The sequence below is a fragment of the Tinamus guttatus genome, unplaced genomic scaffold (genome assembly GCF_059628265.1).
Source record: "Tinamus guttatus ecotype Peru unplaced genomic scaffold, ASM5962826v1 Tinamus_guttatus_pri_ptg000138l, whole genome shotgun sequence".
NCBI classification, from domain to species: domain Eukaryota; kingdom Metazoa; phylum Chordata; class Aves; order Tinamiformes; family Tinamidae; genus Tinamus; species Tinamus guttatus.
Genome location: NW_028288672.1, coordinates 2,863,560 through 2,881,873, shown reverse-complemented (window position 1 = coordinate 2,881,873; position 18,314 = coordinate 2,863,560). Strand labels below are relative to the sequence as shown.

Here is an 18,314-nt window from a genome sequence, read left to right as displayed (position 1 = left end):
ATACGGTCCGTAAAATATGGGAGCAGGAATCTTCTGCTTCAACAGAGTGTAAAAGGAAGCATCTTGAATAATTTGCCCTTGAGAACACCAATCTGTATTTCACCTGAACAGTACCAGGTAAACAGAAGAAAAAAAAAATCTTAGGAATCTGAGTGTCTTATGTCAATCGCGTGTTCCTGCATTATTGAAATTCTGCTAGATCGTCACAGAAATATTTTCTGTCAGGTTTGAAGTATAGCAAGCTGTGCTAGGTACTAGATGTAGTAGCTGTGCTAGGTCCATACAGACACAGCATTTATTCTTATTTCATACCTGCAAATACAACATCTGCATATATCTGTTAAATGGCAAATGGTTCAGGACACAGAAATTAGTAAAACACTCTGCTTCAGAGCCCCATGAAACCTTATTAAGGATTATCCAACAATCTTAAGCAAAACCACTATTCTCCTCCCAGTTGGTTCATTTCAGTTCACTGCTTCATTGTGAACATGTCAATATAGTGTAACACAGGCAGACACCAACTTGTTCTGTTGGACACATGCCAGGTCTTAACCAAAACCTCTGTAACTTCATGAGCACACGACTGGACCTGAACTTAATATCCCACTTCTCAGCAGTGTTTGCTCTCTCAGGTTTGGTGCTGCACCAAGGTGATCAGATGGCTTTTGTTCTGCTTGAAGCACATGAAGAAAAACTAAATTCCTGCCTGGAGATGGATTATGTATAGTCATGAATCAGACTTTTTATTTTTAGCACTCTGTAAAAAACAAACAAACAAAAAAACACCCTGCAACATCCCTGCTGTAGAAGCAATAGTCCAAAATAAAGCTTTGCCATAGAGTTAGGTGCTGGTGCTGTTCTGTGTGGATAACAGCCCAGCTGTGATAACGGTCCTTCCGTGAGCGCTTAGCTGATCCCATTATACACTGTTCACGTGCGACTGATTACCACATTGTCAGTGAAAGTTGAGGAACAACCTTGTGGTTTGCCAAAAATAAATAAGGATCATCAGTTTTACCTTGGCAATGAAAGTAATTACAGATGACGCCAAAACAAATACAAATGCTCTTTTTGAAAACAGGTCTTTTGGGACACTGTATCAGTAGTACTAGCTAGAAATCCTTAACTGTTCTAAATTTTCATATTATGTGTGTTAATGATTATAACTCTTCTGTAAACATGACCACAATTTTATTTAATTGCCCAGTGTTTTCTGGGGGCCTGCTATTTTTCCTTTTCATCTATTTGTAATCTATTTTGCACTTTTTTCTGTAAATACTGGACCTTGATCTAGAATCTTTTTTTGGTGGGACACGAATTATGGCTTTGCTCTCTCTCACTGCGAATGATTCTGTTTCCGTGTGCTTGAAAGGTAAATGCAGGGGTGACGTTTATACCTTAAAATAGAACAGAATGAGGAAAGCTCTGAGGGGTTCCAGTCTTCACTAGCACCAAGGATATGCAAAGTACCAAGTCATTATCTCCTTGGCTTATGAAAATAGCTTTGGGAAAAGGTGAAGAATGCTCCATTATGTCCTTTTGTGAAGTTTTCTTTAACTGATTTCTGGGTCTGAATGTCTCTGTGTAGGAAATTATGACCATTTGTTAAAAATCTGAGGAGTTTATGACACAGATCTTAATTCCTTCTGTTTCCATCCAAAGTTCTAAATTGCATACATCCATAACACTTCATTTGACTGTGGCTGTCCACTCCTCAAAGACCTTTTTAATTGTGGAGATGACTGAGACCGCTAGCTTTGCCAGGCTCTTTCACTCGAGGCCATGTGAAATCATTTAGGATGCTTCTGTCGCTCATCATCTAAAGGCTATTCCCTCCATAAATAGTATGGGAATACATGAGCAGAGGGAGAAAATAAGGACAGACGCATATTGCTTTCATGGAAAAGGAAGTAGCTCACCATGTAACTCACTAAATAGCACGCTCTGTGTTGCAGGGTGACTGCAAAATGTGATGTAGCTCGCAAGAGAGACAAAGCATATTATCACTTTACATAGCACCAAATAAACCCTAGTGAGAAACTCTCTTCAGAACTGTGCATGAGTCTGGTCACACCATTAGGAAAGATGTGTTAAATAGAGCTGATATGAAGGATGGCGATAAAAAGGAGAACCTGTTTTATGAGGGGAGTATAAAAAGCTTATCATGAGAGAATGTATCTGTAGATAAATGGAGAATAAATTTAAGGATGTAGAGCACCTATTTAAGTGGACAGACAATTAACACAAACTCAAGCCGATATAAACTAACCATCTTTGGGTTTACCTTGGAAATTAAAATATTTCTTTCTGCAAGAGAACTGGCCTTCTGGAGTAGCCCTGATACTGACTGATTATAAAAGGGAGTTTGACCAGTTTTTGAAGGGACTAGATGATGTGGTATCTGTGGTTAATAGGTATGCACCCAGTGGTCTAGGGGATCCATTCTAATTCTGCATTCCTCTGTAGAAGAAGATAAATTTATGGAGACTATTCTTTGTCAGCTGGAAATCAGAAAGAACACAGCTAGACTCATTATCTTTACCAGCCTTTGGCTACAGTTTGAGAATTGGTTATTGTAAGGCCACTCAACATGAAAACATCTAATTCTTTGTGTTATAAGATTAAGTACAGTCCCATGCTTGCTCTTAATGGTGGTCAAAGAGTAGAAATCTTTGATGATCCCTCTGACAGTTTGACCTACAGTAGGAACATAGGTAGTAGCTCTCTCACTGAGAATCCCTTAAAAGCAGAAGAAACTGCTGGCTTTTCAGGTAACTAAATGAAAGCTTGTTAAATGACTGACAGCCTGACCCCAAATTAAGATCAAAACATATTTTAAGGCATTTTTCAAGAACATTTCTACTCTTTTTGGCATTGCAGAAGAATTAACACCAACTCTGTATAAAAGAGGTATAACAGAGCTAACAGGTAGACTGTGAAAACAAATTTGTCTCAAACCCTTTTTGTTCATGACAGTCTACTCATGCAGAATTTCCATAATTCTGATTTCCCACAGTGCATGGAGATTTAACAGGAAATGGGATACAGGTCTAATCTTAGTTTTTTCTTCATCAATTTTACTTCAAGAAAATTTCTCCCCCTCCGCAAAAATCTGTCTTCTGCTTCTCTCATTTTCTTTTCTATAGTCTTTAAATGAGTGATGTGATATTACAGTTGACTTAGTTTGCAGAGAAGTTGCTGTGCTAGCTAAAATGTTGGCACCACGCCTTCTATTCACAAGGCTGCACGTTGGTGGTGTCTCTTCAGATAACCTCTAGCTACAGTTGAGTAATACCACAAATGGGGAAAACCCTAGAGAAATAGGAAAATCCCTAACTATTTGTGCATTGTGTAAGTATATTTTGCTTAGGCTCTTTGCCAAAGCAGATATGAATCTAAGATGCTCTTTGTATCAGAGTAAATTGTACTATCATGTTCAAGATCTTATTTCTGCATAAAAGACACCCAAAGTATTTGTGGAAGGGGAAGAAAATTTCCATTCTGGTTTTAGTGTGTTATGTTTTACTGTTGCATTCATCTCAGAAAATTCCTGAAAACAAAAGATATAGAAACTGGGAGAGGAACTTGTTTAATTTATTTGAGTTCTTCTTTTCGACAAATAGTCTGTTATGACTATTTTCAAAATAATTATAAAAGGAAATAAAAAGCCTGTGGTATTGTACAATAAAAAGAAATTTCTTATTAAAAGAAGAAATTGGGCTGTGACCAAATGCTTGCTGTTACTGGCAAACCTTCCCAACAACTCCCCATGCGGAACAAACCTGAATGCCCAATGACCACAAAGCATTCCCCTGCCAGAACAAAAAATACTGCTGAATATGTTTCCTTTTCCCATAGAGAAGATAAGAAAATAAACACAAAACATTACTGGAAAGTGCTTAGCTAGTAGGAGTCTTCTGAGCAATAGTGCAATACAAGAACTATTTTGGATAGAGTTAAGGATGTAGGAACATTCCTGCATCATCCTGTAATCCCACCAAAGTTGGTAGTTGGCTTGCAAGGTGTAGGGACCTGTCTCTCTCATTTCAGATTTGAAACTAAAAATAAATTATTTACATAAGATTTGCATTTTTCTAGTGCCATATCTTGTAAATCTGAAGTATTGCTATTATGTAAATGAAAGGCTGGATCCTCTAAGTTTTATGAGTTTTATATCGCTAATTTCAAAACTATGTTTTTTTTTTATAATATATTTTTGTGACATGTTTATAACCAGAAAGAAGGGTTAGACAGAGAATAGTTGATAGCTAACTTGTTTGGAGATGGTGTTTTGAGAAATTTTGACTTGCAGTAGGGAATTCTGTAGAGCCACTTGACCAAAATATTTTCAATAGTTTGCCTATGAAATCAGAAGGTAGAAATAGGGAAGTAACTTGCTAAAATATCAACCTCATGAGGGATTAATTCCTTCCAGTGAATTGTGCTTCATCAATTAATTGATCCAACACTTAGTTTTTCCCATCAAGAAAGCTAGCTCAAAGCTAACTCGCCCCATTTTTCTGCAGTAATTTTGTATGTTTATCTATTACATTTCCTAAGGCCATCTAGAAAATCAAGTGAGTAAAACTGAATGCAAATTGTTCTTCTGCATGCTCTTGCAGGGTTACGGTTACAAATAATTCAAAATTGGGACTGTGAAACAGCAGTTAAAATTCCACTGAAGTTTTATATGAGCTGGCATGTTACTTTTTTGTTGTTGTTTAATTTTGTATTGAAATATTTAGAAAACTATAGTCTTCCTTCTGTTCATGAATCTGCATTGGGAGTGTAAATCACAAAACTACCATTGAAGCTCTTTTTGCAGAAATAATGCACACGTACCAATATTTCTACTGAACACATTGCAGCAGAAATTAGTTTGTATCAGTTATATTTTGAATCCTTCAGTGGGATTTGAGCAATTTTGGAAGCTATTGACCTAGAATTATCTCAGTTTGGAAACAGTTACATAAAGAAGTTTGATTTCCTTTATATATTTTTCTTTAGATATAGATGTGATATTGAATAGAAGCAACCATTTTTTACCAGTGTAACAAGTAACTTTTGTAATTTTCAGTCAATGAAAATATGTGGCTATCTATAAAATACGTAACAACTCATGCAATAATCAGAAATATTCTAGATGTCTTCCACTAAAAAAGGTAGGTTTCTTTGCTCGGTTATCTTGACATTGAATTATATACACTTCACTGTAAACTTCTAACCAAACAATATACAATCTATCAGTCTGTATGAAATGGCAATACCTGATAAAAAGAAGACTGTGGTTGATGGAATTGTTGCATTTGTTATAACTGCTATACATCAGTAGAAAATACCTGAATATATTGATAATATTCATCTTGTGTCACTGTACTTAGTAGCCCTTTATAAATAGTCATGGTGTGCAATTTCACTGTATTATAATAATTATACAATATTTGTTTTTATCCTTATGTCGTAACAGCTTTTGTAATGTATTTTATTTCTCTTTGCAGGGGATTCATTGTAAAAACAAACCTTCCAGTGAGTATATATCAATCACATTATTAATACATTTGATAAATGTGTACTTTTGCTTTCCAATTTTCCTTACTCTAAATGATCACTGGGAGAATTTCCTTCATCATTTCACTCTTTTTTTTTTTTAACAACTATTATTATTAGCTACGGGAATGATATAGGCTGTTAACTTATCTGAAGCCTCACATCACCGGTGCACACAGTTACTTGATAAGGAAGGATTAGGCAGCTGCCAAGGCAAGTGTTGCCTGGATAGTCCCCCTGGGGCAACTTGCTGCTGACCAGAAAAGTGGCCCATCAATGGCTAGTTCAAGGATTGTGAAATGGTCTTACTTGGATTAGGCAGCTGAGGTGCTAGTTTCACAAATAATGTGGAAGGAGCTGTGGAAGAAGAGGGAAAAGGGGAGACTGACCTTTGCGCCACTTGGCTGAAGCGTGTGCTGGTGCCTTGACGGCAACACTGGCTGAAGAAATCCTTCAGCCCTGGTCTCAAGGGGAAGGATGCCTGCAACACTGTTGGTTATGAGTTAAACTCTGTGCTAGATATTACACAAATGCAGATCTAGACAGTGGACACTGTCGCCATAGGTACCACCAGGTGATGATTCATCCCACCCATCTTAAGACAGGGAGAATTTCCCTCTGGGAGGGACGGAAAGGGGGCTCCCTCTTCATTGACTGAAAACCTAAAGCCCGCTCTGCTTCATGTACATCCTACTGCAAGATAGGGATGGGGAAAGTCTATAGAAGCTTATAGAAGCTTAAACTGGTGTGCAACTTTAAGCTGGATATAGACTTTCCACACTGAAGGGCTGGTAAACTCAAGATCCCTATCTTGCAATAGGATGTACATGAAGCAGAGCGGGCTTTAGGTTTGCAGTGCTGTCCGCCAATGACTTATCAGCTATCTTTAATAGAAATAACATGAGATGACTCAACTTTACAGTAGTGATGAAAAACATTTTTTTAGTTTTTATCCTAATTCACTTATGCAACAATGGGTGTATGCTTATTTCCGTATTTCCCTTTCTATAGTCATGCTTTTTATTATTTGATGTAAAATTACCTCAAAAGACCTTAGCTGTATAACCCAGCACCTCTGCAGTCATCATTGTTTGCAGCTGTGACAAAAAGATGACTATATGTCCTAGAATTTACAGCTGTCAATTCAGTAGTCTTTGGCAATGTAGCTTTGTCCCTGCCTTCTCCCTCCAGTTCTGCACAACAACTAGTAGGACGTAAGGGCTACATGGTATTTGAAATTCGCAGATTAAAAAAAACCCCAACCCTATAGCCTCAGAAAGGACATTTGGTGGAGTATAACACCATTGCATTCATTATCGTTCAACTTTAAAGACACGTTCTGAAGGTTTCACAACTGGGAAATACTTTTGACTTTATTGTTCATTGAAATCTATTTTAAAAGTGACACTGTCAACTTGAAATCTAATCAATTTCAAAATTGATGTAGTTTGGAGAGGCAAATTTTGGCATTTATTAACAGAAATGTAATATCTGATTATCTTAGGCGAGTATCTAGTTTATGGAGTTGTTGAATCATTCTAATGCACAGATGCAGAAAACAGTGTGGTAAAGCATATGCAAAAGAACTTTTAAATGCTATTTTGTACTCACGGAATGATGTCTTAGTGAAGCAATTTTAGTGAGCTGTAGATTCATTCACAGATTGAGCACTGTCAGGACTATAAGAAGTTGTTCAGATTTTTACAGTTCTTTTAGTGAAGAAATACCAGAAAAGCAAGCAGTCCAAAAAAAAAAAAAAAAAAAAAAGTTGAAAGTTTCTATTGGGTGTTGGCCTGGGCCTGTTATTAATGAGTTTTTTTTGCTTGTTTTTTGTTGTTCTCCAATTTCATCTTCTTGCCTGAGGATGCAAGTTATCCATCTAATCATTTCCATTGCGTATTCATTGCTCAGCTCTAACTTCTATTATCTAAATGTACTCAAGGTGTGTTTTGCTGTCATGACAGTTCTGGGTTGATTGCTGCATCATCAGATAAAAAATAATCCGCTGTGGTTGAGCTGATGGCAAAAGTACAAGGAAAGTGTCTACATGCTGAATAATAAGCCTTGGTTTCTTTATGCCAGGGCTTATATGTGTCCATAATTAAGGAATCTTTTATTACAGCAACAATCCCTCTCTCATGTAGGGCTAATTACAAGTATAATTTATAAACATAAAAACTAGGCAAGATTTACTCAGCAGATGATTTGTGTAGCAAGATGTACTTCTGTGTCTTCTGGGGTGTAGATCAAATTGCTTGTGAGAAGGAAAGAGGCGTGTGTTCCAGAGGCAACTGTGAAAGGGGAAGGGGGATTAAGAGATGATAAGGTAAGATTTTACTGGAGAATTAGTCAGAAAATGAGTCTCATTTTGCGATTATAGAAATGACTGTGATTTATAGAAGGGAAATTATTTTTTATTCTCTCTTCCTTGTATTATGCATTTATTGTGATTCAAAACTAATGCCTTGGTGCATGATACAATCCACTTAAATTATTATTAATACATTTTGCAGTCTTTGCATTTCTCAAAATGTATCATAGAATTAATTAAAAAAAAATGAAGCGCAAGAGTCATTTCATTTTATCCAGTGTATTCCCTATGTGTTCTCAGGTCAAAGGTAGAAGCCATGATCAAGGAAACGGTGTCTATGTTTGGGGAAACATAGTAGTGCCTAAAACTGTGCTTATGTATCTGCCTGATACTGAGCTAATAGAAACAATGAACCTAGGTTTGACTTCAAATTCTCCTGAAATGGTCCTAAACCTGTTATATCTTAATAATACCAAACCTCAGGCAGTAATAATAAGGTTGGGGCAAGTAACATGGTCAAATTCACCCAAATTGTGAACATTTAATACTAACATGGTCTTCCCAAAACCATCTACGCACAGACATGGGAATGGGCAAAATTAGGCCTGGGTAAAGAAATTTATACCACATAATTTATACAACAAAATACAAAAAAGAAAAAAACCCACAAACCCCCCACACAAAGCAACAACAAACAAACAAATCCAAGAAGTTTATACAACAAAAGAATTAAGGAAAAACAATTGTACCTGGCACTATTCATTTTCATGCATAAACAACACAGGTCATTTGCAGCAGGTGCACAACTGTGTGATATGATGTAGTCGAGAAAATAGTATTTTTGAGCAAAGAGATGGAGTTAAAACTGATCATCACTTAACACAATAATTATTAGGTAGTTTTGCAATAAAATTATCTCCCAGTTACTGTGGGTGCATTGGTTGGGTGTTGTTGGAAAGCTCTCTATCCTGAGATACCTTCAGGATTATTGCACCATATGCTCCTCGAGGGTGGACTATACATGTCCACATTTACCTGGTGTGCATTGTACTTTTTAAAACCACCTCAACTCTATGGAACCATATTTACAAATTCCTCAGGGCACTTTTCCCCATGGCTGGAGGGGTAAGTAAGGATATACCTCTGCTATTCCTCCTCCACCTCCTACCTTTCCTCCATGAGATCTGTGGATGGGTCTTCCATGCAAGTCATCCGTGCTTGACAAGAATCCATACTATTCGGCTGATCTGAGGTAGCATTATTATCCTGCATCTTATGGCAAGCACAGTGCAGCAACATGACATTGCCATTTTCAACAGCATATTCCCATAGGAGACTGAGCACCTCCTAGGAACATGTAGAGCAATAAGACTGATAAAAGTACATATTTTTTTGGTTCTCTTAGCCTCTCTACAAGGGGAGAGAAAGCACAGTGATATATTTTGTTTTACTTGAGTGTTTTTTAGCTTTCATGCTGCTATGTCCTGAAGTTAGGTAGGCATTTCAAGGAAATTGCCATGCTTTTATTGCAGTTAGGATGAGATGTGCCCCGTTGTAACAAAATGCAATTGTCGGGCTATTTATTCTGACAGTCTCTCAAACCGCAAAGTTTCATTCAGGACTATTGCTTATTTGAAGTATAATGCCCAATAATTGCATTAGGGATTAAATCTGCTCACCAACATCAATTAAGCACTGCATAACTGATTTCTGTGCATGCAAGAATGGGAAATAAAAGAGATGTAATAGGGCTAATTTGAGGGTCATAGGACTGTTTTTACCTTTATATTATCCTGCAGAAAACTGCTGTGCACATCATGTCCTGGGGTTTTAGTCATGACTAAATTGTCACTGGAAAAAAAGATGAAGCATAGTAGATGTGTTCTGTGACTACCATTTACAGCTTGACGAAGGCCTGGATGATGCTTAATGGGTTCTCATCATCCTGGTCTAAAGGAGAAGGGAATCCCACAGGTATGAGGGATCTTTCCATGACTAGGAATGCAATGGTGCCCCCTTGTGTGAAAATGATATTTTAACAGCAGCTGAGACCTCCAGCCAATGTTCTCCAAAATTAAAATGCTACCTATGAGAGTGCACAAAACATACGGGTAATGGCTTTAAGAAAAGTTTAAATATGCTGCTAGCCAAGCCATAATCTGGTGGATCTAATTATGTAAAAGCACAGTTAGTGTAGCTGGGTGCATAATTATTGGAAGTGGCTCCTTCTGCAAATGAGGAAATTATCAAAGCTGTTCCATGAGGTAACAGTCACTCACTGAAGGGCTGTGGAGCCAACCAAGTGTTTGCTCTGATCATGTGAAAGTCTTAGGTAAAGTGCGGGCTCTACTAAAGTTAATACTGACTTTCCTACTGATTTTAGTAGAGCTGAGGTCTCCTACTGAAATTGAGATTGCGGCTTCTAATAGGCCCAGGAAGAGTGCTCTCCAGAAATACCCGGTACAAACTGAGATTTCTCTGTCTGTGTGTTTTGCATTTGCAGGTGGTATTTTTAACAGTTTCTGCCACGATGCTCCTGCATCTTTATCTTCTATGGCGTTGAAAAGCATGAAAATCTCAACAGTGATGAAATGTGCCCAAGGAACCCCGTGCTCTCTTCATTTAAGTATTAAAGGAACGCTGAGTCTGGATGGTAGGAGGCAGATTTGCTACTGAATCCTTTTTGTTGACTTTTTTGTTTGTAGCTGTTCAGCCAAATTTTGTTCCATATTGCTATGTTTGTGTCCAAGAAGTTTTCATATAATTATATCAGTAAGATTTCTTATGGAACCATTTAACTAAAATCCATGGTAAAGCCCTGGTCTTACTCAAGGCAATGAGAACTGACATAATTAATTCAGTACAGCAGATTTTTTACTGCCAATATATTAACTTAACTTTTCCTCTAGCAGTTACGCAAGCAGCTTGATGACTTTTTCTTTCTTGCTCTCTGTCTTACACACACTCAAACAGCATTTGACCTGATCACTCAGATTGATATGAGTGCCCCATAGACCCTATGCCTGAGAAGTGTCTGAAGTTACAATTCTGCATCAAAATAAAATTAAAACACATTTTTGACATGCTCTACTTTTAATAACACTGCCATCCATGTTCTTAGTGTGTTACCATATAGGTATTTCCTGGTATGCTTCACTCTGAGTTAATGGGTTCAATCGTTCGCATAAGAGTTTGCAAAGTTAAATCTTTAATTTAGAGAAAACTGTATAAAATCATTTCTCCTACCTTTATGTGTGTATATATGTAATTTCTTGTTTTACTTATTTTTTTAAGAGATAAAATACATGTGCCTTTCACTTAAAAGGCAAACTTAGGACATGGTACATTTTGCTTTAATTTAGTTTCTGGTTTTGTTAAAGATGCTCAAATTAAATTTTAAAATCTATTCTGAACTCATTTCAGAAAATATTCGTGGGCTGGAAATATGTTCTCTTTCACTGGACACACAGCAATCTCAGTGCACAAATGTGAGGTTTGCTAGGAAAAAAAGCAAGATGCTTAATGGAAAGAAGGTAGATTCCCTTTTGGTTTTTTTTTTTTTATCATTTAAATGTTTATGAGCCTATGGAGAAAAGCAATATATTTTGTATCTCTGTTTCTTTATTCTCTTTTTAACTTTTTGGAAAACTGCAATGAAATGTATGCTTCAGCAGCATCGAATCAAAGCAAATAATGATAAAATGATCATTTATAACCTGTAACTTTGGTTCTCTGCCATTTTCCACTTATCTGTTTGCAAGAGGACCTGCCTCTACAAAGGCTGATTTTCAAACCAAACTTATTCGCTTTCTTTATTCTTTCCGCGAACCTGTGGGGAAGCTTTTGTACCTCTAGTTGCTACAAAGAACAGTCACAATGCAGGACTGGCAGTGAATAATCGGTATCTTTAAGAATAAGGTAATTTTATAGGCATGACTCAAAAAATATGTTTATGAAGATTTTCTTAATTTTAGTTCAGTGAGTAGAATGGTGGTAAAATGCCTACATGCTGTGACTTTTTTTTTTAGCATGAAAGACCATTTCTTTCTGAAATCCATTGAGCATCGGGTACATGTATCTCTATGGTTTTAGTATTTGGTAGTTTGTAGATATTTGGACTTCTGAGAGTGAAGAAGAATAGTAACCTTCAGGATTAGAAGTACTGATACTCTTTGAAATCCTTTCATTAAACAGTATCTGCTTCTTTTACCTTCATCATGTTACAATAAATCCAAATGAATAATGCTTTTCCTTGCTCTTGTTTGCTTAATGCTGATAACCATGGTATTCCTGTGTTGTAGAAGTCACTCACAAACCTAATTTTACATATGTTTTGAACAGGTACATGTTCAATTCAACTGCTTTGAAGTCAATGTAGCACAGCACATCTATGTGACCATGCAAACAGTACCAAATTACTGTGAAGTAAAGCTGAGTCAGGAATATTACGTCGAAGGTAGGAAAACGCCTTTAAATTGATGATTCAAATAAAAGCTAAGAAAGAAATGAAAGACAGATTTTCTCCTGGGATACATCGATTTGAATGATGCTTGATCATTCAAACCTGGACCTCACAGCTGAAAATCTACTGTATTCTACATTTTGATGTTTCATTTCGTGCATAAAAATATGTAGCTTGCTTTAGAGATTAGGGTCAATCTGTACTATGCATTGGTCCTAATTTGTGTTCCAGTGATTGGCAAGTGCTTTGTCTTTGCCTGTGGTCCAGTCTTGTGCACTCTCTGTGCCTCTGCTGTCTTTTAGTGGCTTCAGAAATGACTGAAGCACTTTCCCTTTGAGAAAAGCTTAATAAGGAAGTAAAAAGAAATTTCTTTTCACTTTGAATTAGCTTGCTGTTCTACCATCTGTTTTCATGTAACTGGATAAGATAGCATTGGTCCATGTTACAGTGCCTACTATATGTATACAAAAATACATTCAGCACTGTTGCACTACCAAGATATAGCAAGGCTGCTGCAAGTAAGTCATGGCACAAAAAATGAAATGGGACCCCTCGTTCAGTCCAGTGCTTGTGCTTGTCCCATCGGCACAGCCTACAGGTGAGCTGCACTTGCCCGTGGCACTTGGAGCAGTATCACCCTTACATACAGAGTCAGGTGTGTTACAGGGCTTCTGCACCTGGTTAAAACCTCTTTCTATCTAAAATTTTTAACCTTTATGATAAATCATCTTCATTATTGAGGGAAAAAATGTACTTTGTGAATATACGGGGGAAAAAACGGGTTTTATAAAGCTCGGTCTTAAGCCACGTTACATGGAAGTGTGAACAAAGGAAAACAGGAAAATATTGTCCTTGTGAGGGGAAAATGAAAGCAAAATACTGAATAATGAGTTAAACAAAGAGAGGTGAAAACAGTAGGAAGTGGTCTATGAGCTATTTCATGTTGTTCTCACATAAACCTTGGAGAGCCAAACATATTAGTTTTGAAAGTGTCAGCTGCTCTCTCATTCTCATAAACTGCCTGGAAATTAACTGGGTTCTTCTTAGTAAGCCTACAATGGGACCAGAATAACAAAAATTCATGAACATTTATATCAGTTGAATAAGTATGGTAAATTATTGGAGTGGCTTTCAAGGAAGCACTCAATTTAACAATAATAATAATAATAATAATAATAAGGTCCTGGATAAAGAAGTGTAGTTATAGCCTAGATTTTTGACTTGCTGATGGGGTTTTACAGTAAAAACACTAGACTGGTGAAATAGGATCCTTAATGCAAGTTATGACACAGTCGGTGTTTGTGGTAAGGGGAAAAATTAGATAGTTTGGCAGTCTCAGCTGCACAGCTATATAAATAAAGCAGTTCTGAAGAAAATTCTGGTTTCTGTTTTGCAGATTGCAGGAATAATGATGTGGGAAAATATATTCCAGCCTGTTTGGGTGAGCTGATCTATATACATTGAAGATGTGAAATATGGCTTATACAAAGATATCTTTTCATAACTGTATATCAGAAAAAAATTATGATATAACACTATGTCTAATTATCATGTAGTTGCAGGTTATGTCCTGGAAAATAAACAACAAATATTGATTTGTCTAACATAGCTGCTTTTATTCCTGAAGAACCTGAGGATAATCAGCCTGTTTATCAGGATTAATGCTTCAAATATCTGTATATGTATCTATGCATGAATCACTTAGGAATTCAAATACTGAGACTGAGTTGCAATCTGTACATGTCCTGACACTTCAGTATTGACTGTGCTAATTTCAAAATGAATAACATCATTAACATTAATTCTCATGAAAATCATTATATATCATAAAACAAGATTATGCTCAGGAAGATCTAGATAGTAAATATATACAGATCAATTAATGATTAATTCAAACATCCTAGATATGAATCTTTAGATGTTGAATTTCATATCCAGCAAGTTATGAAATACATTCTGAAAATTAAACAAACAGTAAAATAAGAAATATGTAGAGTAATAAACAGATGTAGTAATTTCATATTTGATTTTTCTCTTCTCAGGTGGAAAGTTAGATTATAATGTAGACTGGGCCAGGAAAGTCATATCAGTGAATGTATCCAGCTTTCTCCGAGATCAAGACTATTATGTTCGCTTATGCCACAAATGGTTTTCCTGTGAAGATGTGGGGGCATTTGCTGTGGTGAGTTAAACCTGGAATTACTGCTGTGTTGAACTGAGTAGGGGGACCTGTAAGTAGAAATGCTCATTAAGATCATATTTACAGGAATGGACCTTCTATATCTTTATTTACCTGTATTAAGAGTTATTTATTGCCCTGGACTCATGATCATCTTTCTCATTTCAGATAAAAGGGAAAGAATCTTTAAAATCAGTTTCTCTGAAGTATTCTCAGCTACTCCCTTGTCTTTGCATTGAGGTAATACAGTCTGATTTTGACACATGTTTTGTTTCCAATTAAAGAGGTTTTGTCTGATATTTGTGTCCTAAGCAAGAAAGAAAAATCTATACAGAAAGGCCCTGGACCTAAGTTTCTAACTAAGGTTTCTCACTTTATAATTCAAAACATTCTTTTTTTTTTGTTTTTTCTGAGAAAGACAGATTAAAACATGGAGATAAAAGGAGAAAGGAATACAATTCATATTAATTTACCAAAAATATGGTGTAAGGCTAATTGGTTGATATGTATATAAAAATGTATATGTAAAATCAAGGAAGAACCATCAGATTTAATTAGAATTTCAGCAGAGGATTTGGTATTGTATCATATGGGAAACTAGCAGCTGAATTAAGGAAGCTGGGGGTTAGAACAAGATTTGTAGGGTAGGTAAACACATACCTGCATGACTAATTCAACAACTTCTGTTGCATTGGGCAATGTTGATAGGAAAGTTATTTAAGGACCAAACTTAAAACAATCCCCATATAATTCTTTAATCAGTGACATTCCCAAAAGAAGTGGGAGTATGTTAATGAATTTGCTGATAATACATTTGAGAAATATGTCAGCATATATATGTCAGCTGAGAACCAAAATAGAAGAGAATCAGGATAACTGGAAGAGTCTGAAGATCTTTGTAGGTAAAATAACTAGAGGAGGAGGAAGTGGTAGAAGTATCAATTCATGCACTTGCGCTAATAAAAATATTCTTACTGTAAAATGCAAGAATGAATGAAGGGGGATAAACTGCATTCAATGAATATATTCAGGGTAACTAAAGCATTTTTTCTGATACCATGAGAAGTTAGATTTTGGAATATTTTTCAGAAAAAAAAAAGGAATAAAAATTGATCAAACCAATTTAAAATGAGCTTGATGAGATGCAAAGATACTATGTAACCTAATTTCTCAAGGAATTTTGCAGTTTGCTGATTAAGATTGCTAAGTGTAGATGTCCAGCTGTAGATATTGATATTTGAATTAAATGTTCCAAATTAGATGTTCCAAACTCTTATGGTTTGTGGGTAGTTAATACAATGATCAAGCAACTATACAATAGTTGAGTTGCTCAACTAATCATATGTTAATGCCCATTTTTGGATGAGTTGAATAGCACTTTGAACTGCTGCACTAACTAGATCTTCACATGCGTAGGGCACATTAGTCACATTCAGATGTGTAGACACCTAACAAGAGATATCTTAGAGATGAACCAGGAGCTCTCTTGCAAACCTACACTTTTCTTTTACTTCATTCTGAAAGGTAGGAGGTCACGGAAATAATATTTTTCCACCCAGTACATATATATATATATATATATATATATATATACAATAAATTCAACAATGTGATTAGTGCTGGGCAAATCAATGGGAACTGTGTTTGTCAACTGTGAGTAATAGAAACATTTGCATGTGAATCTGAATAATTAGGGCACGGTGACTAGACATGCACAGGTATTTGAGAATTGCAAATTAAGTGTTAGTCATTATATTTTAAGGACACATCCTTTACCATAATAAAGGCTAGGTTTAATAAGTAAGTCGTAGGTATGCCATCATCCTTAGATTACTTCTGAGGCCCCTGGAAAATAATGAGGGTATAAAAAAATGAACAAAAATATTAAACTGGCAGATTTTCTAAAGAAAATTATGCAGAATATATGACTCAATATATACTAGAAAGGATTGCCTGGTCCTTCAAATCCAGTTCCCCAAATGATGAGCCATGCCTTAACTGAGTAGTGCAAAACATCTTGCTAAAAATACTTCTCAAAGCTTTATAATAAACATAGCACATATATAACACAACTTGGTGAAGCACATAGCACATATATAACACAACTAGCACATAACACATTCTTTGATGAAAAGGTTCTTTGTCACATTCTCTCTTGACATGTTAAAGATTGATGTATCTGAGAATCTTTCACCAACGATGACTTCTTCTGTTGTAGGGCTGGTTGGCAATTCCAGATGCAAGGAGGACACAACTTTGCCCATTTGAAAATGGCAAGTATTATGTGATAACTCTCTGAGTAGTTTCTAGCAGTTCCAGTAGTATATTGTAATTGGATATGCAACTAAGTTGAAAATCATATACTACAAAATGTTATGGAAATTGTTTTTCTTTTTGATTGTAATGTGGATGGATGAAATAGCTTTCTTTCAGATTAAATTGTTCACAAAGTTTATGGCAATATAAGCATTAAATAATTTTCTTGTAATTTCCCGTGTTTTCTTAAATCACACATTAACTGGCCAGAAAGAAGAAAAGCCACTGAGGTCAGTCTTGGAATGGTGATGTAAGAGGAAAGCTTTAAGGAGAGATTTGAGAGAGGCACATGGCACCAGCTTGAAAGAGGGAACTAGGAGTGAGAATGAACACAGTTAACTGCATTAACACAGCTATTTAGAATATAAAGCACAGTAGAGTTCCAACTTTCAAGGCAATTTTTTTTTGTATTTTTAAACTTTCTATATTTCTGAACCGACAGCTCTGTGTACTGGAATATCTAAAGCAGACTAGTTCTTTCCCGCCACATTTCTCATTGACGTAAAAAATCTGGGATGATAGAGTTAGTTATGTAGCAGGAATCAATTAACAGTTGCATATCAGAAACAAGCTCCTCTTTTGTGTTAATTTACTAGTTACTAAACAGTGCAATTTAGTGAAATGAGGATGAATGAAGAACATGAAGTAGTAGGAAGGGTAAAATTTATTTAAATAAGCATCTTTATTATAAAGTAGATAAATGAATTCCACAAAGCAATGAAAGAGGAGCAGAGTCATTTAATAAGTCTGTGAGCAGGCCTGGAAAAGGCTTGGAGACAAACAAATCTTTGTTTTGGTGCTAGCTATGTTCTGTTAGGATTATAACTATAGCTGTAATATTACAGACTCCTGCACATTCAAAATGTATCTGTGAAAACTCTGCTAGAGTCCCTGGGAACCAGGACTTTTTTGGTTAGAATAAATCTTCTCTTAACATTAGCTTTACAGTACCTAGCCATTTGCTGCAAAATGAAGTTGTAAAAAAAGTTGATATTTCCACTTCATAGAAATTCTCAGTATTTTGATATATATTCATTAGGATAGAAAGTTAAGATAGTACAAAGATAGTACAAGGTTTTGCAGAATGAAGAGGTCTGGAAGATTTCTAATAGAAAATATCAAAAGGTTTTGCTTTAGAACATTTCCAAAAGAAAGCTATGAAAACTAGAATTGTTGTTATGCTTGATGAGATTTTGATGAGAGTTGAATTTTGCTGCCTTGTATTTCCACTCTTTGATGTAGACTGCTTTCCTTCACTTTGCTACATTTTCAGGAGTCATAGGCATCGTTTGTTCACTCATCTTAGAAATCCAAGTAGGCAGATTTTCAAGATTTTCCTCCCAAAGTATTTGCAGGACATGAAAGTCTTTGATTAGGAGTCCACCTGCACTCTGCTCCCTCTGTAACTGTTGGGCAGAGAATACACTTCCATGAACTGGTACAGTCCACTTCAGACACGCAGTGCCATTCCCTGGTGGTGCCTGATGGCCATCACA

The 18,314-nt window shown here is 36.1% G+C and overlaps 1 protein-coding gene across 1 annotated transcript in view; it reads left to right on the top strand.

The window, feature by feature from the left end:
• Window positions 1-18,314, top strand: part of IL17REL (interleukin 17 receptor E like) — a 40,381-nt gene that overhangs the window by 11,598 nt on the left and 10,469 nt on the right. The window contains exons 2-9 of the mRNA XM_088521899.1: window positions 5,502-5,529; window positions 10,365-10,514; window positions 11,285-11,394; window positions 12,203-12,317; window positions 13,720-13,764; window positions 14,366-14,505; window positions 14,671-14,742; window positions 16,721-16,775. Of these exons, the coding sequence (XP_088378025.1) occupies window positions 5,502-5,529; window positions 10,365-10,514; window positions 11,285-11,394; window positions 12,203-12,317; window positions 13,720-13,764; window positions 14,366-14,505; window positions 14,671-14,742; window positions 16,721-16,775 (715 nt within the window). The remainder of the gene's footprint in view (window positions 1-5,501; window positions 5,530-10,364; window positions 10,515-11,284; window positions 11,395-12,202; window positions 12,318-13,719; window positions 13,765-14,365; window positions 14,506-14,670; window positions 14,743-16,720; window positions 16,776-18,314) is intronic.